The sequence below is a fragment of the Entelurus aequoreus genome, linkage group LG07 (assembly GCF_033978785.1).
Source record: "Entelurus aequoreus isolate RoL-2023_Sb linkage group LG07, RoL_Eaeq_v1.1, whole genome shotgun sequence".
Lineage (NCBI taxonomy): Eukaryota > Metazoa > Chordata > Actinopteri > Syngnathiformes > Syngnathidae > Entelurus > Entelurus aequoreus.
Genome location: NC_084737.1, coordinates 78,616,779 through 78,640,939, shown reverse-complemented (window position 1 = coordinate 78,640,939; position 24,161 = coordinate 78,616,779). Strand labels below are relative to the sequence as shown.

Sequence of the window (24,161 nt, the reverse complement as noted above, 5' to 3'; positions counted from 1 at the left end):
TTCGATTTTTATTATAATACTGCCAAGTTTTTCTTGTGAAATTGTGACCTTTGTCTTGTGAAATCCCAAGTTTTTTTTTATATCTGCATAGTATGTATATAATATTAATGTTGCAAATACAAATATTTATATATCTAGAAATGGTGGTCCAAAAGAGATAGGCATTGTTCGGAGGTCTGAAGAAGGTAACAAATACAAGAATGTGTGTGTGTGTGCGTGTGTGTGTGTGCGTGTGTGTGTGTGTGTGTGTGTGTGTGTGTGTGTGTGTCACTGTAGTACATTTTCAATGAGTCTGTACTGTGGTTCAAACTTTACAGAAAGTTCAAAGAATGGGAAAATAACTCAATGAAATACAGTAACGTATTTTACAAGAATATCTCAACTTGTTGTAATGATGTATAATGAAATATTTTTAAATGATAACAAAGTATAATATCCTACATTTTAAATATACATAGTTACAAGTGGTAGAAAATGGATGGATGGATAGTTAAAATATAACTAAAAAGGAAATAAAAATATTGTGAATAATACACATATGTATAACAAATTTTAATTACTATAGTTACCATCCATTCAGCCATCCATCTCATTCCGCTTATCCGAGGTCGGATCACGGGGGCAGCAGCCTAAGCAGAGAAGCCCAGACTTCCCTCTCCCCAGCCACTTCGTCCAGCTTCTCCCGGGGGATCCCGAGGCATTCCCAGGCCAGCTGGGAGACATAGTATCCCCAACCTGTCCTGGGTCTTCCTCGTGGCCTCATACTGGTCGGATGTGCCCTAAACACCTCCCCAGGGTCCAGATGGGGAGGAGCAATGGCTTTACTTTAAACTCCTCACGAATAACAGAGCTTTTTACCCTATCTCTAGGGTAGACCCCTGCCATCCGACGGAGGAAACTCATTTCGGCCGCTTGTACCCGTGATCTTGTCCTTTCAGTCACAACCCAATCTTGTCCTTTCAGTCACAACCCAAAGCTCATAGGTGAGGACAGGAATGTAGATCAACCGGTAAATTCAAGGATTGATTTAGGGTCCGCATCACTGCAGATGCCGCACAGATCCGCCTTTCGATCACACAATCCACTCTACCCTCACTCGTGAACAATACTCTGAGGTACTTGTACTCCTCCACCTGGGGAAATATCTCTTCCCCAACTCGGATATGGCACTCCAACCTTTTCTGGACGAGAACCATGGACTCAGAGGTACAGATTTTCATCCCATTCGCTTCACACTTGGCTGCCAACCGATTCCAGTGAGAGCTGAGGGTCCTGGCCAGATGAAACCAGCAAGACCACATCCTCCGCAAAAAAGCAGAGACCTAATCTTGCAGCTACCAAACTGGATCCCCTAGAAATTATGTCCTTAAAAGTTATGAACAGAATCAGTGACAAAGTGGAGTCCAATCCTCACTGGAAATGGGTCTGACTTGCTGTTGGCAATGCGGACCAAGCTCTGACACAGATCATACAGAGAGCGGACCACTACAATCAGGCAGTCCGACACCCCATACTCTGTGAGCAATCCCCATAGGAATTCCCCAGGGACACGGTCGGATGCCTTCTCCATGTCCACAAAACATGTAGACTGGTTGGGCAAACTCCCATGAACCCTCAAAGACCCTGCCGAGAGTATAGCGCTGGTCCACAGTTCCATGATCAGGATGAAAACCACACTACTCCTCCTGAATCCGAGGTTCGACTAATCCCACAATAGTTGGAGCACACCATCTGGTTCCCCTTCTTAAAAAGAGGAACCACCACCCCGATCTTCAAATCATCATGTCCCCATAATCCTGCAAAATCGTGTCAACCAAGACAGCCCCACAGCATCCAGAGTCCTATGGAACTCCAGGCGCATCTCATCCACCCCCGGGGCCCTGCCCCCGAGGAGCTTTTAACCACCTCGGCAACCACAGCCCCTAGAGATGGGTTAGCCCACCACAGATTCCCCAGGCCCTGCCAGCCCCACTTGTTGCCTCTCACTGCGTGCGACGCCAGAGAGGAAGAGAGTCCAGCCCCTCTCGAGAGGACTGGTTCCAAAGCTCAGGCTCCTACCCCCAAAGCGAGGTGACATTCCACGTCCCAAGAGCCAGCTTCTGTTGTCGAGGATCAGACCGCCAAGGGCCCTGCCTTCGACTGCCGCCCAGTTCACAAGGCACTCGGCCTTAATGCCCCCTCTTATGAGTAATGAGCCCATTGTAGGGGGGGACCCACGTCGTCTCTTCGGGCTGTGCCCTGCCGGGCCCCAGGCGCTCGCCATAGACCCCACCTCCAGGCCTGGCTCCGGAGGTGGGCCCTGGTGACCTGCGTACGGGCGAGGGAATCCCAAACCAAAGTTACCGAATTACATAATTTAAACATCAATGACAATAATACAAATTATTAGCAACAATTCATAATAATAATCAAAATAGTTAATAACAATTATTTTTGTATTTAAAAAAAATACAATCTTAATACAATTATTATACAAAATATGTGCATTTATCATTATTAACAATATGTTATTTCACTTTAGTATTGTGTAAATATTCATTATATTATATATAATTATATTCTAGTTATTTAAAAAATAATTAAACTATATTATTATGAATTCATTCATTAGTTGTACAAATTAGGGTAATATACTATTTTCATTATATTAATTATAATTAATTTCCATTATTTTCATACGTTCATGCTTTTATACGAAGTTGTCAATAGGATGTTATGATTAATGGAGAAGACATAGGATTAAACAAGTCAGATATGTCAAAAAGTAGCAGTTTAAAAATAAAATCATGTATTTACAGTATATGTCTATATCAAAACCAATCTACAAAAGCAATATGGTGTAATATGGTCTTTGTGTCTTTAGGGGGTGCTGTGGGGCAAGAGCAGAGAGGATCTGCACCACAGGATCTACTCCCAGCAGCCAATCAGAGGCTGGGAGGGTCGACCTGCTCACATGTTTGGAGAGATCATCCACTCCTCCTTAGTGTGTCTGCACAGCAAACACGCTCAGGTCAGATTGTACTACAGTACTACATTATATATACTGTAGTACACTTTTTAGAGAAATGTGTTTTTTTAGTGCAAACAAACAAAAAATGCATTTAAAATAGAAACAAATATTTTCAATCACAAACATTTTTGGTTGCAATTTTTTTTTTGTGTGTTACAAACCTTTTCTTTTTTTTTATTTTAATCTTTTTTGTGACAAATACGATATAATCTTTTTTGTTGGTCAGTCTTGGTTGAGTTGACTACTTCCTCAACAACACTAAGAAATTGTTCTGAGAAGGTCCCCGCTCTCAAAAAAGGATTTGCAACCAAAAAACATTTGGAACCAAATAAAAACTAACAATTTGCAAATAAAAAAAAAGATTTGTAACCAGAAAAAAATTATTTGTGACAATAAAAGTTGTAACCCAAAAAAAACTCACAATTTTGCAACCGAAAAACTTGCAACAACAACAACAAAAAAGATTTTCAACCATACGATTTGTAAGCAGAAAAATGATTTTGTGGCAAAAAAAAAAAAGTGTAACCAAAAAAAAAACAATTTGCAATCAAAAAAACTGAAAAAATTAACTATTTGCAACCAAAAAGACTATCCATCCATCCATCCATCCATTTTCTACCGCTTATTCCCTTCGGGGTCGCGGAGGGCGCTGGAGCCTATCTCAGCTACAATCGGGCGGAAGGCGGGGTACACCCTGGACAAGTCGCCACCTCATCGCAGGGCACTAAAAAGACTACTTGTAACAAAAAACAAACTAAAAAAATGCAACTTACAAGTGGAAATATTTGCTCCCAAAAACAATTAGTTACTCAAATAACCAGAATTGCAGGCCAAAAAAATTATTGGTAATAAAAAAATATATAATTTGCAACCAAAAAATAATCCGTAATACAAAAAAAAACAAAAAACGATTTGCAACCAAAATTAAAAAATATTTTACAACCTAAAAATGTGTAATATTTTGCAACAAAAAAAAGATTTGAAACAAACAATAAAAGATTTGAAACAAAAAAGATTACCAAAAACAACAAAACTATTTGAAAATAAAAAATGTATTAAACATTTTTTAACAAAAAACAAACTAAAAAATGCAGTCAAAAAACAACTTGCAAGCGGAAACCCAAAAACGATGTATTACTCCAATAACCAGAATTGCAGGCAAAAAAAACTATTGGTAATAAAATAAAATAAACGATTTGTAACCAAAAAACAATCCGTAATACAAAAAAAAACGATTTGTAACCAAAAATCAAAAAATATTTTACAACCGAAAACATTTATAATATTTTGCAACAAAAAATAGATTTGAAACAAACAATAAAAGATTTGAAACAAAAAAGATTACCACAAAAAAACAAAACTATTTGAAACAAAAAAATGTATTAAAAAAAATGTTTTGTAACAAAATATGATTTGCAACCAACAAACGAGTTTTAAGAAAAACTATTTGTAACAAAAGATTTGCAACCCAAAAAAATGTTGACAAAAAAAAGCGATTTACAACCCTAAGAATTTTTTTGTAACAAACAGCGATTTGCAACCAAAAACGATTTGTAACGAAACATATGTCTAACAAAAAAAGGTTTGCAACCCAAAAAATAATAATTTTAATGGAAAAAACATTTGCAAGCAAAAAAACCTTTTTGTTTGCATGTTTGGTTGCATAAAAAGACAATTTCTTGTCCATATTACAAGAGCTCATATAATGATAAATGGGTTATACTTGTATAGCGCTTTTCTACCTTCAAGGTACTCAAAGCGCTTTGACACTATTTCCACATTCACACACACATTCACACACACATTCACACACTGATGGCGGGAGCTGCCATGCAAGGCGCTAACCAGCAGCCATCAGGAGCAAGGGTGAAGTGTCTTGCCCAAGGACACAACGGACATGACTAGGATGGTAGAAGGTTGGAATTGAACCCCAGTAACCATATAGTACAGTAATACTTACAGTACTGTGCATATAGGAGTAGTACAGCAGACATGTATGTTATTAACGCTTATATTTCCTCTTGCAGGACAAGTGTGATTACTTCCTGGTTTTATTCTCCTTCCACATGCTCCTCCTCTCCTTGGACCACACCCAGCAAGACTTTCTTTACGAGGTTTGAAGGGACTGAACTTGAACCCCAGCTGTCTTTTTTTTCCTCTCTAAGGTAGATTTTTCTGGTGTCTTCCAGGGAATGCTTCCTCTTTCTGGACTCTCCTTCCACATCATCTCCACGGAGCGAAACGTCTCACAGCCACCTCACATGTTTGAGATCAGCAGTAGGTCCTCGCTACATTTCAGGGGCATTGATTGATTGATTGATTGATTGAGACTTTTATTAGTAGGTTGCACAGTGAAGTACATATTCCGTACAATTGACCACTAAATGGTAACACCCGAATAAGTTTTTCAACTTGTTTAAGTCGGGGTCCACTTAAATAGATTCATGATACAGATATATACTATCATATATACTATCATCATAATACAGTCATCACACAAGATAATCACATTGAATTATTTACATTATTTACAATCAAGGGTGTGGAGGGGGGGGGGGGGTAGGATATGGACATCAAGTAGTGGACAGAGAGAGAGAGAGAGAGAGAGAGAGAGAGAGAGAGAGAGAGAGAGAGAGAGAGAGAGAGAGAGAGATCAGAAGGCATAAGAAAAAGTATCTGCATTTGATTGTTTACATTTGATTATTAGCAATCCGGGGAGGGTGTTAGTTTAGGGTTGTAGCTGCCTGGAGGTGAACTTTTATTGCGGTTTTGAAGGAGGATAGAGATGCCCTTTCTTTTACACCTGTTGGGAGCGCATTCCACATTGATGTGGCATAGAAAGAGAATGAGTTAAGACCTTTATTAGTTCGGAATCTGGGTTTAACGTGGTTATTGGAGCTCCCCCTGGTGTTGTGGTTATGGCGGCCATTTACGTTAAGGAAGTAGTTTGACATGTACTTCGGTATCAGGGAGGTGTAGCGGATTTTATAGACTAGGCTCAGTGCAAGTTGTTTAACTCTGTCCTCCACCTTGAGCCAGCCCACTTTAGAGAAGTGGGTAGGAGTGAGGTGGGATCTGGGGTGGAGGTCTAGACGTAACCTGACTAGCTTGTTCTGAGATGTTTGGAGTTTAGATTTGAGGGTTTTGGAGGTGCTAGGGTACCAGGAGGTGCACGCGTAATCGAAAAAGGGTTGAACGAGAGTTCCCGCCAGAATCCTCATGGTGCTTTTGTTGACCAGAGAGGAGATTCTGTAGAGAAATCTCGTTTGTTGGTTAACCTTTTTGATCACCTTGGTTGCCATTTTATCACAGGAAAGGTTAGCCTCTAGAATGGAACCTAGGTAGGTGACCTCATCTTTCCTGGTGATAACAATGTCACCTACTTTTATGGGGCAGCGGTTAGGTTTCTGATCCAAATATCAATCAATCAATCAATCACTGTTTACTTATATAGCCCTAAATCACGAGTGTCTCAAAGGGCTGCACAAGCCACAACGACATCCTCGGCTCAGATCCCACATCAGGGCAAGGAAAAACTCAACCCAATGGGAAACCTTGGAGGAATATGAAATATGTTTGATGCAGGTCGGATGATGGAGCCCAAGGTCTTCATATGTAGCACCCGTGCTGAGCTGCAGACCTGGATGCGGCACGTGGAAGACAGGAGGTACAAGTCCATGACCCAACCTACAAGTCCCTCCCACTGTGCTCTCTCCTACCTGGTAATGGAAGCTTTTTTGTCAAGCTAGCGTACATGACAAAAATAATTTGGTTCTGATTCGGTTCTTGTGTGCAGCTGCCTTGTGATGAGCACTGGAAAAGAGAGGAGTTGAAGAAGTACTTGATCCATGCGCCGATATGGGAGTGGGAGGGTTCACCGATACTGCACATGGGACCACCAAGCTACCTGTCAGTGGTGCACATCATCAGCACACACAGACAGGTACTCCAGGAAGTACCAGCATCCTCCTGCAGATGTTGCTGACTTTTATCAACAATAAAAAAAACAAGCATTAACTACCGTATTTTTCGGAGTATAAGTCGCTCCGGAGTATAAGTCGCACCTGCCGAAAATGCATAATAAAGAAGGAAAAAAACATATATAAGTCGCACTGGAGTATAAGTCGCATTTTTGGGGGAAATTTATTAGATAAAAGCCAACACCAAGAATAGACATTTGAAAGGCAATTTAAAATAAATAAAGAATAGTGAACAACAGGCTGAATAAGTGTACGTTATATGAGGCATAAATAACCAACTGAGAACGTGCCTGGTATGTTAACGTAACATATTATGGTAAGAGTCATTCAAATAACTAACATATAGAACATGCTATACGTTTACCAAACAATCTGTCACTCCTAATCGCTAAATCCCATGAAATCTTATACGTCTAGTCTCTTACGTGAATGAGCTAAATAATATTATTTGATATTTTACGCTAATGTGTTAATAATTTCACACATAAGTCGCTCCTGAGTATAAGTCGCACCCCCGGCCAAACTATGAAAAAAAAACTGCGACTTATAGTCTGAAAAATACGGTAATTTTTGCATAAAAAAATGTATTTGTTTGTTAAAGGGTCTCCAAGAACGACTGATGGTTCTCTTCCCCCAAGACGTGCTGCTGCTGTCAGTCGACAACCAGCTGCTCAATATCACATATCAGGTCAGGAACCATCTGTGTGCCACTATTTCCATACACTTTCTTACCAAAAGTTGGTGTTATACATCTAAAAGCATATTTCAAAATAAACAGCTAGTACTGCACTGCAAAAACTGAAATCTAAATAAGATTAATTATCTCAAATATGGGTGATATTTGCTTATTTTCTGTCTGATAAGATAATTATTCTCATTTAGCAGATTTTATGTTAGAGTGTTTTACTTGTTTTAAGAGTTTTGGTCCTAAATGATCTCAGTAAGATATTACAGCTTGTTGCTGAGATTTGATGACCTATATTGAGTAAAACATGCTTGAAACTAGAATATCAAGTGTTGCAAAGCTGTGTCATCAACACTCACAAGTGTAAAACTACTTTTTTAAAGCAATAATTTCTTATTTCAAGCATGAAAAAAACAAAACTTGACTTTGACACAATTGTCTCATAAAAATTTAAAACAGATGACAGCCAAATGGAATTTTGCTGTTAAGTAAATGCTAGTGCCATTATCTTGACATAATGATATGCGCTCAGCATTATGTTTCTTGAAACCAGCAAACTTATACTAAAACAAATGTATTGTTCTTAATGGAAAGGCAACAAGGCAACCGCTTGTTACTCTCGGGGTCTCCTAGCCGCTCAGGCAAATCATATGGTCTAAAAATGTTTTTTTCCATGGATAACATGACATCATTGCGCCAAGTACGTGCTCTTTCAGTCAATTAGTGCGCATATTTACAACCCGGCCCCCGGCCAAAAAATTTTTAATTGTAATTTTGAGGAATTTATCTGAATGTGCATGAACTATTTCTGTTCAAAATTGTTTGAAATGTCAAATGTTTAAATATTAACTGTCAGTTTGCTGTACTGTGCCAACTGTACTACTATATGAGTACGTATTTTCTATTGTTTCATTGAAAATAAAACAGAAAAGTCCATTTGGCTGTCATCTGTTTTAATTATGAGACACAATTGTGTTAAAGTCATGATTTTTTTTTTCATGCTTGAAATAAGAAATTATTACTTTAAGAAAAGTAGTTTTATACTTGTGAGTGTTGATGACACAGCTTTGCAACACTTGATATTCTAGTTTCAAGCATGTTTTACTCAATATAGGTAATCAAATCTCAGCAACAAGCTGTAATATCCTACTGAGATCATTTAGGACCAAAACACTTAAAACAAGTAAAACACTCTAACATAAAATCTGCTTAGTGAGAAGAATTATCTTATCAGACAGAAAATAAGCAAATATCACCCTTATTTGAGATATTTATTCTTACTTAGATTTCAGTTTTTGCAGTAGTAGTACAGTTGTTATTAGTGTGAATATACTTATTTTAAGGTATTTTGGGGTTCATTGAGGTTAGCTAATTTTACTTGTTTTGGAAAGTCTTGACAAGCCAAATTTTCTTGTTCTATTGGCAGATAATTTTGCTTAGTTCAAATAAAATACCCCTAATTTTTGATTTTTTTTCTTCTTGTTTTTGAACACTGTTTTTTTGCAGTGTGTATATTTATGTGATTTCTCCAAGGATCTTTATTGTCATAACGGCACACATGAAATGGCACAGAACTTAGTACCAGGGGTCCTAGATTCACCCAATAAGTACCACAAGTAAAAATAGTATTCGCATGATTTAAATAGAATAGGATATACACAGAGTAGTCACGGTAGAGCATGGTTGCTGTTGGCGTAACCCAGGGTGCAGAGATGGTAGGCGAAGCTCAGATGCAATGGTTTTGTAATCAGGACTCGGCAGTCAAAACAGTCAAAATTAGGGCTAGGCAGTCAAAACTCAAAAGGCAAAAAATATTTTTTTAATTTGCAAATTTATTAAAAATAAAAAATATTCGGGAAGCACAGTGGATCAGGGGTTAGTGCGTGTGCCTCACAATACAAAGGTCCTGGAAATATTATTATAGTATTATTGTGTTGATATAGAGCAGTAGTGTACAAACTACGGCCTACGGGCCAAGTGCGGCCTGTAGGACATCACAAGTTTAACAAGAAAAATGACCCGTGGGCTGTTTTCAACCAAATGTAGATGCCTGTGGATTTAATCAGAGTGTTATTGCCGCCCCCTTGTGGGCAATGGAAGAACCGATGTTCAATGACTATGAATTTCATTTGAAAGTAGTTTGAGCACAGCATTAATTTATATGACCAAATCCAAACAACTTTCCCCAGTCATGCAAATTAAGTATAACCAACATACAGTATAACGTCAGGATAGAGGGAAAGATGAATGCAGAGACAAACACTAGTGAAAACTAACACTTCCCATCCAACCTGATGGAGCTTGAGAGGTGCTGTGAAGAGGAATGACCGACCCTGCCCAAAGATAAGGTGTGCCAAGTTTGTGGCATCATATTCAAAAAGACTTGAGGCAAAGTATTGTGTAAAAACTGTGAATATTATGTGATTTTTTTTGTTTTTTTATTTTTAATAAATTAGAAAAAAAAGTAAATATATTTTTTAACATTGTTAATATGGGGTATTGTATACAGAATTTTAAGGATCAAAATTAGTTCATTGTTTTTTGGAATAAGGCTGTAACATAACAAAATGTGGAAAAACTGAGTTGTTGCAAAAGCAGAAAACTGGCTCGCAATTTGTTATTCTTGTTATCCTGTGTGTTTATTTCTGGACCTGGCAGTTTCGGCTAGAAGTATTGAGTAAAGACTGTAAATATTATGTTATTTAAAAAATATATATATTTTTAATAAATTAGAAAAAAAATTTAAAATATATTTTTTGACATTTTCATTATGGGGTATTGTATACAGAATTTTAAGGATCAAAATTAGTTTATTGTTTTTTGGAATAAGGCTGCAACATAACAAAATGTGGAAAAACTGAAGTGTTGCAAAAGCAGAAAACTGGCTCGCAATTTGTTATTCTTGTTATCCTGTGTGTTTATTTACGGACCTGGCGGTTTCGGGTAGAAGTATTGAGTAAAGACTGTAAATATTATGTGATTTTTTTTATTTTTAATAAATTTAAAAAAAATAAAAATAAAAATATTTTTGCATTGTCATTATGGGATATTGTATATGGAATTTTAAGGACCAAAATTAGTTTATTCTTTTTTGGAATAAGGCTGTAAAATAACAAAATGTGGAAAAACTGAAGCGTTGCAAAAGCAGAAAACTGGCTCGCAATTTGTTATTCTTGTTATCCTGTGTGTTTATTTCCGCACCTGGCGGTTTCGGCTAGAAGTATTGAGTAAAGACTGTAAATATTATGTTATTTAAAAAATATATATATTTTTTAATAAATTTAAAAAAAAAATTTAAAAAAATATATTTTTGCGTTGTCATTATGGGGTATTGTATATGGAATTTTGAGGACCAAAATTAGTTTTTTTTTTTTTTTTAATAAGGCTGTAACACAACAAAATGTGGAAAAACTGAAGCGTTGTGAATACATACCGGATGCACTGTACAGTAAATGTTGAATAACTGTCCGCTGTAGCGTTAAAAAGGCTTAATGTCATGGAAAAGCAGAAAACTGACTCGCAATTTGTTAATCTTATAGCCAGACCTGTGTGTTTTATTTCTGGACCTGACGTTTTCGACTAGAAGTGTGTAAATCAACACACAGGTCAGGCTATACTGTAATATTGTACATGGTCATTGGGATTTGTTATATATTGTATATATTATATAATAACATCATATAATATAATAATATAGTATATCAGTATATATTATATATTGTGTATATAATATGTAAATATTACATATATGTTATATTTTATATTGCTACTATGGTACATTTTTTGTCTACTTTATACCTTCTGTTTTTGCCCTCTTTTTGTGCCCTTGTGTGTAGAGATGTCCGATAAATGCTTTAAAATGTAAAATCGGAAATTATCGGTATCGGTTTCAACCTCCCGATATTCCGGGGAGACTCCCGAATTTCAGTGCCCATCCCGAAAATCTCCCGGGGCAACCATTCTCCCGATTTCCACCCGGACAACATTATTGGGGGCGTGCCTTAAATGCACTGCCTTTAGCGTCCGCTTTTCCTCGGCCCAGTCACATAATATACGCGGCTTTTAGACACGCACAAGTGGATGCAAGGCATACTTGGTCAACAGCCATACGGGTCACACTGAGGGTAGCCGTATAAACAACTTTAACACTGTTACAAATATGCGCCACACTGTGAACCCACACCAAACAAGAATGACAAACACATTTTGGGAGAACATCCGCACCGTAACACAACATAAACACCGCAGAACAAATACCCAGAACCCCTTGCAGCACTAACTCTTCCGGGGCACTACAATATACATCCCCCGCTACCACCAACCCCCCCCAATTCCACGACTGTATATATTGGTATTGGTTGATATCGGAATCGGTAAGTAAGAGTTGGACAATATCGGAATATCGGCAAAAAAGCCATTGTCGGACATCTCTACTTGTGTGCATTATCCTTTCCATCCTTATCCTTTCCATCCTTTGTAACTGAGCTACTGTGTGTACTTGTTGCAATGTCCCAGTAAATTGTAAGGAAGAAAACACTCATGTTGACACTAAGTGAGAGCGTATGAAAGTCAACTACTTTCTCCATTTAAAACAAATATCATTCTTGCTAAAATAGGGCAGGCTGCCGCGTCAGAGCATCAAAGTCACGGAGAGATCAAACCTTCCTGGACGACTTGAGTTTGAGCTAGGAGGTATGCAAAAAAACCGTGCATGTGAGTTGTATTGTTCCAGTATTCACGAGTACTGTGGTGTTGCAGGAGAGCTGGTGGAGCCTCTGCAGGTGTCGTGTACCAGCATGGAGGATCATCACAACTGGATCACGCATCTACAACTGGTGGGACTCACGGAATGCATTATTTCATGTTCATATTTAATACAGAGTACTGGTTCAAGCTGGTGTGTGTGCACTGCACAGAATGTCACTTTATGTGCGAGGATGGAGTCCTATGTATTCCGCCTAGCAACACGTGGGAAATGTATCACGTAACCAGGGAAACGGCTGAATAGGATTCGTGTTCATACTTCTGTGCTAAATACTCCTTCACTGTTCCCTTTCTCTAAAAAAAAAAAAAGTAAACAAACTAGGCAATATTCTATAACAGTGATCTATAGGCTGTATTTATATTATTCACATGTGAATAATGCTGTATAACAGACTGTATTTATATTATTCACATGTGAATAATGCTGTATAATAGACTGTATTTATATTATTCACATGTGAATAACGCTGTATAATAGACTGTATTTATATTATTCACATGTGAATAATGCTGTATAATAGACTGTATTTATATTATTCACATGTGAATAACGCTGTATAATAGACTGTATTTATATTATTCACATGTGAATAATGCTGTATAATAGACTGTATTTATATTATTCACATGTGAATAACGCTGTATAATAGACTGTATTTATATTATGCACATGTGAATAATGCTGTATAATTGACTGTATTTATATTATTCACATGTGAATAATGCTGTATAATAGACTGTATTTATATTATTCACATGTGAATAATGCTGTATAATAGACTGTATTTATATTATTCACATGTGAGTAATGCTGTATAATAGACTGTATTTATATTATTCACATGTGAATAATGCTGTATAATAGACTGTATTTATATTATTCACATGTGAATAACGCTGTATAATAGACTGTATTTATATTATTCACATGTGAATAATGCTGTATAATAGACTGTATTTATATTATTCACATGTAAATAATGCTGTATAATAGACTGTATTTGTATTATTCACCTGTGAATAATGCTGTATAATAGACTGTATTTATATTATTCACATGTGAATAATGCTGTATAATCCTGTATTTGTATTATTTACCTGTGAATAATGCTGTATAATAGACTGTATTTATATTATTCACATGTGAATAATGCTGTATAATAGACTGTATTTATATTATTCACATGTGAGTAATGCTGTATAATAGACTGTATTTATATTATTCACATGTGAATAATGCTGTATAATAGACTGTATTTATATTATTCACATGTGAATAATGCTGTATAATAGACTGTATTTATATTATTCACATGTGAATAACGCTGTATAATAGACTATATTTATATTATGCACATGTGAATAATGCTGTATAATTGACTGTATTTATATTATTCACATGTGAATAATGCTGTATAATAGACTGTATTTATATTATTCACATGTAAATAATGCTGTATAATAGACTGTATTTGTATTATTCACCTGTGAATAATGCTGTATAATAGACTGTATTTATATTATTCACATGTGAATAATGCTGTATAATCCTGTATTTGTATTATTCACCTGTGAATAATGCTGTATAATAGACTATATTTATATTATTCACATGTGAATAATGCTGTATAATAGACTGTATTTATATTATTCACATGTGAATAATGCTGTATAACAGACTGTATTTATAGTATTCACATGTGAATAATGCTGTATAATAGACTGTACTTATATTATTCACATGTGAATAACGCTGTATAATAGACTGTATTTATATTATTCACATGTGAATAACGCTGTATAATAGACTGTATTTATATTATTCACATGTGAATAACGCTGTATAATAGACTGTCTTTATATTATTCAAATGTGAATAATGCTGTATAATCCTGTATTTATATTATTCACATGTGAATAATGCTGTATAATAGACTGTATTTATATTATTCACATGTGAGTAATGCTGTATAATAGACTGTATTTATATTATTCACATGTGAGTAATGCTGTATAATAGACTGTATTTATATTATTCACATGTGAGTAATGCTGTATAATAGACTGTATTTATATTATTCACATGTGAATAATGCTGTATAATAGACTGTATTTATATTATTCACATGTGAGTAATGCTGTATAATAGACTGTATTTATATTATTCACATGTGAATAATGCTGTATAATAGACTGTATTTATATTATTCACATGTGAGTAATGCTGTATAATAGACTGTATTTATATTATTCACATGTGAATAATGCTGTATAATAGACTGTATGTATATTATTCACATGTGAATAATGCTGTATAATAGACTGTATTTATATTACTCACATGTAAAAAAAATACCCAAGTGTTTATTGTTTATTGTGAGCGAACTGTGATGCTGAATTTCCCCCAGGGATCAATAAAGTACTTTGTATTCTATTCTATTCTATAACAGTAGGCTCCATCTAGTGGTACACCAAATAGTCACTTAATTAAGTGATTAGTGTTTTATTGCCGTAAAAACACAGTGTTACTGTTCAAACTGTGTGGCCAAAAATGTTAAATATACTTGTTAAATAAAACCTCTGCCTTGTTTTAATGAATACTTATGTCTACTATGCTACTGTATATTAATATTGGTCATTATGGTGGTACTTGGAGAGCCAATAGTATTAATGGTGATGTTTCCCTGTGTTTACATTTTATTTTGCCTTTTTCTCAAACACAATTTTCGAAGATGTTTACGAGGCCATTTTGTGTTTTTGTGCCGCAGCCAGACAGAAGCGTCCACGCTGCCACGCCAAACGTGGCCACAAGGCTGCAAAGGAGCCGCCAAGAGGCCAAGGTCACAAAAGCAGACGTCAATGGACGCAGCTGAGTGTGCAGAATAAAAATAGCGTGTAACGTGCACACGTGGCGATAATGCAGGGACTCTGCTGTCATCATCCTTGTTTTTGTTTTTCAGCACAATAAACTTCTTAAAGATACAGTAGAATATATTGCTATTTATTATTTTATTGTTGCAATGTTTACAGTAGTGTGCAGACATGAAGTCCTTTACAGCATTTGCACTCATCAGCGTAATGCAAAAAAAAACAAAAAAAAAAACTTCAGGGGTGTCCAAAGTGCAACCCGGGGCCATTTTTGGCCATTTTGTCATTAACATTTTGGAAGATAAAGTACATTTCATTATTGATGAGATGTTTTAGATGCAATATTAATTTTCTACTGGGAAATCTTAGCATATATTAACCTTTTAGCTTGGTTTTAACTGGTACAAAATGTATTGAAACAATTTCTGTATGCACTGCAGCCCTGGCTGGAAGACATTTGAACACCCGATGTACTGTATGCAAATATTTTGACTCTAATTGATTGTTCAACATAAATTACAGTTAATGCATTAACTACAGTGTAGAAGTTACATCAGCATCTTCTTGGAGAGACAACAAGACAGCTCAATGAGAATAAATTAATTTACAAGAAGAAGAAGAAGCAAAGAAGGGCTTAAAATATTAAATCGTCATTTATCATTTAGAGATATTTATGCAGGGGATATGAACAAGGTCTCAATAAAATCCTGAATCTGGAATGCATACCAAAAATCATCTACTGTATCTCCAAAATATTCATTTTTTTTGTACAGTTTAGGAATTTTTTTATCTATATTTTCGGATAGAAATGTAAAAAAACAAACACATTTTTGAGTTTTTTGGACAGAACAATTCAGCTGCAGTGTCAACATTTTGTAAATTAAACCTTTTAAATACATATTTGAATATGTACATTCAAAAACATTTACTGCATTGGTGTATTGTTGCAATACACACATTCATAAAAAGACCTAATGATAAGTGTTGCCATGGATTTAATTTAGAGATGTCCGATAATGGCTTTTTTGCCGATATCCGATATTCCGATATTGTCCAACTCTTAATTACCGATACTGATATCAACCGATACCGATACATACAGTCGTGGAATTAACACATTATTATGCCTAATTTTGTTGTGAAACCCCGCTGGATGCATTAAACAATGTAACAAGGTTTTCCAAAATAAATCAACTCAAGTTATGGGGAAAAAAATGCCAACTTGGCACTGCCATATTTATTATTGAAGTCACAAAGTGCTTTTTTTTTTTTAACATGCCTCAAAACAGCAGCTTGGAATTTGGGACATGCTCTCCCTGAGAGAGCATGAGGAGGTTGAGGTGGGCGGGGTTGGGGGTTTCTGGGTATTTGTTCTGTTGTGTTACGGTGCGGATGTTCTCCCGAAATGTGTTTGTCATTCTTGTTTGGTGTGGGTTCACAGTGTGGCGCATATTTGTAACAGTGTTAAAGTTGTTTATACGGAGACCCTCAGTGTGACCTGTATGGCTGTTGACCAAGTATGCCTTACAATCACTTGTGACTGGGCCGGCACGCAAAGGCAGTGCCTTTAAGGTTTATTGGCGCTCTGTACTTCTCCCTACGTCCGTGTACACAGCGGCGTTTTAAAAAGTCATGAATGTTACTTTATGAAACCGATACCGATCATTTCCGATATTACATTTTAAAGCATTTATCGGCCGATATTATCGGACATCTCTAATTTAATTTGTTCTTTTGTTTTTATGACATTTCTCGCACCAACTCCTTTATTTCCATTGCAGCCTCCGGAGTACGAGATTGTAGCCATGACGACTAAATTGTTTGTTTTTAAGGTAGATGAGGCAAAAAGTGCACAACCAAACGATCACAAAACCTTGTCAATGATTATCGATCGGCTCATTTTGGTGCAGATCAGAATAAAGGTGCAGACACAAGCGTTGGAGGCTGAGCGCAGCTGTGACCAACCACAGCCAGCAGATGGCGCTGCAGCAACTGTACAGTTTCACTTCAAAAAACACAATTCTAGCACATTCTTTTTATGCTACAGCCCAATGTTAGAAGTCTTAAACATTTATTTATTATATTCTCTGCATATTTAGAAGCAGCGTCGGCATTCAACCAGCAACCTCCCTGAGTCATGTGGTGCACGACCGGTGACAACCAGCAGTAGTTTTAAGAGCTTTGTTATGTTAGTCAAATGCGGAAAAGGCTTTAGTGTCTCTTCACTCGTCCTCGCCTTCCAGTTTCCGCGTGACACATTTGATGCGGATGTTTTCCCGGAGGTTGCGGAGGCGAGCGCTGCGATTGGTGATCTCCTCCACGTAGGATTTAGGGAACCAGCCCCGTTCCCCGTCAGACAGCCTGATGCCTTCCACCCAGCCTGCAAGGAAACCACCGTGTTTATTCTCTCACTTTTTAAACCTCGTTACAAATGGAAAAAGAAGTGCGCCACCTTAATAAGATCGACAAAACACCCTACCTTTAATCATTTACTTCACAGACAGTTTTTTTCTTCTTCTTTGCTGCTGAATCTTCTTGAAATACTCAATTCTCACTCTTGCAATCGCTTCAAAATGCTGACAATTTTCTGCTCATTTGCAAGCATGTTTTGGCATCGCTCAAATTCTGGTTAAATGACTCATTTTGGTGCGTTCAAAATAGTTTTATTCATCACCTTTTTGTTGGGTGGAATTCATTCACTTCTGGTTTAATGGTAAATGTATTTTATATATATATATATATATATATATATATATATATATATATATATATATATATATATATATATATATATATATATATATATATATATATATATATATATATATATATATATGTCTTAATTGGATTATCTCCTGATGATTGAGGAAACCCTCATGAAACAGGCCTGTAGAGATGAAATAGTCTTGTGATTTTTCCCACACACACACACATATATACATATATATATATATATATATATATATATATATATACATATATATATATATATATATATATATATATATATATATATATATATATATATATATATATATATATATATATATATATATATATCATTATCATCATCATCATCATCATAAAATCAGTAAAAATATCCAAGCAGTTAAAAAAGCCATTAAATAAAGAAGTATATCATTTAATACAATTTAATAGAGATATCAATAAATCAATATCAATTCTATTAAATATGTCATTAAAGCAATAAAAATGCCATTACCTGTAAATAATCGTCAATAAATAATTGAAAATAATAGAAAAATATCTTAAATATTAAAATATGTAAACACTGTGTAAATACTATTAAATCATTAGAAATTTCCATTAAATAAATGTCAATAAACACACAGAATCCCCATTAACAAAATAAAAAGACTATTAAATCATTAGATATGCTATTAATTAAATATGTTAATAAATACTTACAATTACCATTAAAAATACAGTTAAATTATTAGAAATGCAATTGAATGAATATATTATTGATTACTTAAAAATGTTATTCAATAAATAGAAATACCATTAAAGCATTAAAAATGTCATCAAAGCATTTGAAATGGCATTAAATAAAATAAAATAAATTAAATACTTGAACAGCTATTGATTAAATATTGTATAAATAAAATGCATACAATATTATTATTACAAATACTTAAAAACTCTATTCAATTAATAGAACAAAATTGATTAGAAATAGCATTAAATTACCATAAATTACATTTCTATAAATTTAAGTTAAATACTTAAAAATGGCATTCATTAGCTTTCCCTCCCTCTCTTGTCGATAGTGCCTTTTTAGGATGGTCAAGTCTGGGGATCAATACCATTAACGATTGATACATTGACAAAAATTTTGCAATTTTGTTAAAAAAATTCACTCCCAAATTAACACTCTTTTATATATCTACAGATATCTTTTAGATATCTACAGATATCTACAGTTATCTTTTAGATATCTACAGATATCTAAAAGGTTTTCTAAAATATGTAAAAGAGACCGGTCTCAAATTTAACCCTGATTGAAAAGTAAGTAGATAATTGTTGAGCCTTTTGTCTACTTTTGTGTATTACTGCACCATGTCAGTATTTGCCTGTACTTATTTTTATTTCACTGATGGATGTTTTTGTTGTTGTTTTTTCTAGTTTATTATTTTTATTCTATACATAATCTGGTTACTTTTTTGGTGAAGAAAAAAAACTTGACATGTGTTTAATTGTATTTCTGGGGCCGTACTTATCAAGCTTCTTAGAGTGCCATTTTACACTTAAGTCCTGAGAATTTGCGAAATTTAGTCCTACTCTCAAACTTAAGAATAAAAGCTTTTTATCAACTTTCTTAAGTCTAAGAATCACTCCTACTCTCCACGATATTTAAGAGACCTTCAGAGGTGTCTTAAGTGGTTAGGAGTTGCCAGCAGGGGATGGCACTGAGGCGAGAGAGACGTGCGCGAACGTTCAGGGAACGGAACAATGTTTTTTTTTTTTTTTTATGACGAGCAGCTGATCAAACGGTATCGTTTAGACAGAGCGGATATTATTTTTGTCACAGATTTAATACTTTTCGATTCCTTGTTGATTTCTGCATGTGGCTGCAGTTGGCTAGTATATATAGAGCCACCCACACCAGTTTCAAATTAGTTGCCTAATTAATGAATTGGAAAGAAAATGTTATGAGAGTAGCGTATGTGTGTGGCCGTGAAGTGAGTGACGTCAGTGAGTGTGTGGGCGATAGAAGAGAGGGAGCGGTAGCGTGAGTGCCGGCGGGGACTAGTTTGTTTTGTATTATTTTGTAGTTTATTGTCAAAATATACACTCCCATTGTCCACTTAAATATTTCCAAGATATTTCTTTATTCTTAGACAACGGATTCCCTTCCGTGATTGGTCATTTCTATGGACACAGAAATGACGTCACCTAAAATTGCGTTTACGGCACATAGTAATGTCGTAATTCAGCTCTGAGTGTGACACTTAAGATTCAGTCCTACACTTCGCTGAAAGTGTGAGTAAGACGCTTGATAACTAACTTTTAAGTGCAGCTTTCAGCGAAGAATTTATTTACTCTTAAGTCAACTCTTAGCAGACTTCTTAGGAGTAATTCTAAGAAGCTTGATAAGTACGGCCCTTGGACTGTATATGTCAAAAATCCAATAAACAAATGCAAATACGGTCCTTCCGTTCATTCTATTTCGAATTCTTAAATGCAAATCAAAAAACTAATTTTGGGCCATTTTTTTTCATTTTCATTTCTGAAACAAAAGTTGAACAACTATTTAATGACACTTTTTTAAAACAACAATAGGACTGGTGCTGAACAAAGACGTTACCGTTATGCTAAAAACATGCCAAACGCAAAGGAAAAGCAAAAATACTGCTTCCGGTTCAATTTGTCATCACACAGATAACCACACATTTTTGCATTTTGGATGAATTGTGTTTATCTGGAAAAATAAAAATCCATCAAAGGAAAACAGCACAAAATCCAATTTTATGGCAATATTTTAATGAAAATCAACCCTTTTTTTTGTTTTAAAATATGCCATATATAATAAAAATCGAAAAACAGCCCTACTTTTGTTTTTTGATTTGGGTTCAAGAATTGGAAATAGAATGAACGGAAGGTCCACGGACCAAATACTTAAAGACTGTATAAATACCACCAAATCATGTTGTCATTATATCAATACAAATACCTAAAATTGCGATGAAGTAATTTTAAGTGTTTATTTCAAACACACATCTCACATTCACAGCCACACATAATTAACTAATGTCACACAAAATGTATAAATATTAAATAAGTGTAAAAATGTCATCAAATATCAACTTTGTCTTGACAATTTAATAAATTACAAGAACCATCTTGAATAATTCACTCCTTTTAAAAATTATTGAATTCTGTTGCAGCCTAATTTCATTTTTAATCATATTTTTCAAGTAAAGGTGGAGAATGATTTGATAATATTCAGCCAAAACGTGGCAACATTGTCGGACTAAAAATATATATAGTTATTAACAAAGTTAATATATGCTGATGTGCCTTCTATTTATCAAGTTTACCATAGTAGCAATATAAAATGTTATATTGCTACTATGGTACATTTTTAGTCTACTTTATACCTACATTATACTTTCCATCCTTACTAGGGAATTCCGATAATGGCTTTTTTGCCGATATCCGATATTCCGATATTGTCCAACTCTTAATTACCGATACCGATATATACAGTCGTGGAATTAACACATTATTATGCCTAATTTGGACAACCAGGTATGGTGAAGATAAGGTCCTTTTTAAAAAAATTAATAAAATAAAATAAGATAAATAAATTAAAAACATTTTCTTGAATAACAAAGAAAGTAAAACAATATAAAAACAGTTACATAGAAACTAGTAATTAATGAAAATGAGTCAAATTAACTGTTAAAGGTTAGTACTCAGTGTTTCCCATAAACTGCCAACATACCTGTGGCGGTGGGGGCGTGGCTATGGGCGTGGCTATGGGTGTGGTCACCATGACATCATCGAGTAATTTGCATAATTTACTACAGTGATATGATTTTCTCTAAAAAGGCTAAAAAAATGTATACTTACTAATTAATAATAACAGTTTTGTTTTAAACGTCCATCCATCCATCCATCCATTTTACAATATAATTACAACACTTTATGTACATATTTATACACAAATTTGAACAATAAGTTATTCACTGAAATATATTTATTAATCGTGGTTCTTACAAAAAATATATCTTATAAAATATAAAAGCTAAAATGTCTCTTAAAGCTCTGCCCCTTTAATTAGTGCATACTAAATAATTTCACTTTAGCCTACTACCACAACCATATTATTTACCAGCAACATAAAGTGAAACAGAGGCAGAGGTGTCCTGCCACAGTCAGTAACAAATAAACAGAAAATAGTAGTGGTCAAATACAAATAAGGCAACAAGAGAAGTATCCTACACTTCTCTTTTGTAAAGTAAATCTGAACAGCCTATATGGGCATCTACATCAACTATATGATTTGCCTGAGAAGCTGGACAGGACAAAAAATAAAAAATAAATAAATAAATAAAAATTTGTTTTATTTGTGGCGGACGTAATTCTTTCGTGGCGGGCCGCCACAAATAAATTAATGTGTGGGAAACACTGGTACTATTAGTGGACCAGCAGCACGCACAATCATGTGTGCTTACGGACTGTATCCCTTGCAGACTGTATTGATATATATTGATATATAATGTAGGAAGCAGAATATTAATAACAGAAGGAAACAACCCTTTTGTGTGAATGAGTGTGAATGGGGGAGGGAGTTTTTTTGGGTTGGTGCACTAATTGTAAGTGTATCTTGTGTTTTTTATGTTGATTTAATTATTTTTAAAAAAGAAAAAAAAAAGATACCGATAATTTAAAAAAATGATACCGATAATTTTCGATATTACATTGTAAAGCATTTATCGACATCTCTAACCCTTACCCTTTCCATCCTTTGTAACTGAGCTACTGTGTGGAACAGTTTCCCTTGTGGATCAATAAAGTGTGTCTAAGTCTAAGTCTAAGTCTAATATGCACGATATATTCAAGTATGGATGGACTTTATTTGCACTGCTAGGATTTGACTGACCGTCACTTGTGATGGTTTTGGCATGAAGAATGTCGGCCTTCTCCAGCGTCAACTCGTCGTGTTCCTGCGCCTGGTAGCTTCTAATGCACTGCACCTGAGCAATGTCTGACGTGACAACAACAATCAGACACAAGAATGTGGACGTCACGTCCTTCCTGTCCGTGCACTGACCATCGTTCTCGGTGGCGTGCTCCATGTCCTCCACGGGGTTCGAGGGGAACATGGCCGTGATCCATCGCTGCTTCCCGCTCCTGTGAGCAAACACATGACGCTAAAGAAACATGGTGGTTGATGTCTGAGGGCAGCGAGTGGCCACGTACTCCGTGTGCGACTTGAGCAGGATCTGATGTTTGAGCTGCTGGGCTTCACACAGCTGAAGATGGAAGATGAAACCTGAGATGCCTTGAAGCTTCCGACTCAGATCTTTCACTTTCAGTTCGCCTATCTTGGCGTGGACGAACACCACGAACTTCCATGTGCTGCAAGACGACAAATAGCACACGCATTTGTACATGAATAGAACATGACTGTGGGGGTTTGTATTCACTGAAGTCAATAAATGCTGAGTAGAAGTGTTCATGCACCTTAGATTATATTCATAATAGTGGTCACATTTGGACTTCCAGGAGGATTGTTAACAAGGGTGTTAAAAACAAGTCGATTCACATTCAAACCACAATTTGTATTTATTCCAATTCTGGATCAATTCATAATAAAAAAAACATTTATTTTTTTAAAAAGAATCAGTTTTTTGTTTTTTTTCCCCCAAAAATCTATCTTTTTTTTTTTTAGACTCTGTCTTTTAAAATATTTTTTTTACGCAATCTTTGCTGCGTGTATACGTAATAAATCAACGGCCAAGAGGGGCTTTTGTAACCTGCAACTCCTTTTGAAAAGGTTTTTTATTGTCATTTTAATACCAAATATACACTGAACAAAAATGTAAATGCAACACTTTTGCTTTTGCTCCTTTTTTTTGCTCAAAGATCTAAAACTTTTACTATATGCACAAAATACCTATTGTTATCAAATCTGTCTAAATCTGTGTTAGTGAGCATTTCTTCTTTGCCAAGATAACCACCCATTCAAATGTTCATTTCTCTACCAAAGGCGTTTCAGAGAATTTGGCAGTACATCCAACCGGCCTCACGTAAAGTAAAGTAAAGTTAAAGTACCAATGATTGTCACACACACAATAGGTGTGGTGAAATTTGTCCTCTGCAT

General features: G+C 35.3%; 2 protein-coding genes across 6 annotated transcripts in view; one reads left to right on the top strand and one right to left on the bottom strand.

The window, feature by feature from the left end:
* The window catches only part of LOC133654287 (rho guanine nucleotide exchange factor 7), a 74,528-nt gene extending 59,093 nt beyond the window's left edge, over positions 1-15,435 (top strand). For 4 of the 5 annotated variants that reach the window (XM_062054541.1, XM_062054543.1, XM_062054540.1 and 1 more), the window contains exons 3-11: positions 2,864-3,010; positions 5,038-5,124; positions 5,200-5,287; positions 6,596-6,732; positions 6,807-6,953; positions 7,592-7,678; positions 12,292-12,367; positions 12,434-12,510; positions 15,208-15,435. In XM_062054541.1, coding sequence (XP_061910525.1) covers positions 2,864-3,010; positions 5,038-5,124; positions 5,200-5,287; positions 6,596-6,732; positions 6,807-6,953; positions 7,592-7,678; positions 12,292-12,367; positions 12,434-12,510; positions 15,208-15,312 — 951 coding nt within the window. In that variant the 3' untranslated portion in view covers positions 15,313-15,435. The remainder of the gene's footprint in view (positions 1-2,863; positions 3,011-5,037; positions 5,125-5,199; positions 5,288-6,595; positions 6,733-6,806; positions 6,954-7,591; positions 7,679-12,291; positions 12,368-12,433; positions 12,511-15,207) is intronic. The other variant, XM_062054544.1, reaches the window with a different exon arrangement.
* A 35-nt stretch (positions 15,436-15,470) lies between these two features.
* The window catches only part of arhgef19 (Rho guanine nucleotide exchange factor (GEF) 19), a 79,995-nt gene continuing 71,304 nt past the window's right edge, over positions 15,471-24,161 (bottom strand). Inside the window, exons 13-16 of the mRNA XM_062054538.1 lie at positions 23,258-23,416; positions 23,109-23,188; positions 22,938-23,042; positions 15,471-17,687 (exon numbers count right to left, since the gene is read on the bottom strand). Of these exons, the coding sequence (XP_061910522.1) occupies positions 17,530-17,687; positions 22,938-23,042; positions 23,109-23,188; positions 23,258-23,416 (502 nt within the window). The 3' untranslated portion in view covers positions 15,471-17,529. The remainder of the gene's footprint in view (positions 17,688-22,937; positions 23,043-23,108; positions 23,189-23,257; positions 23,417-24,161) is intronic.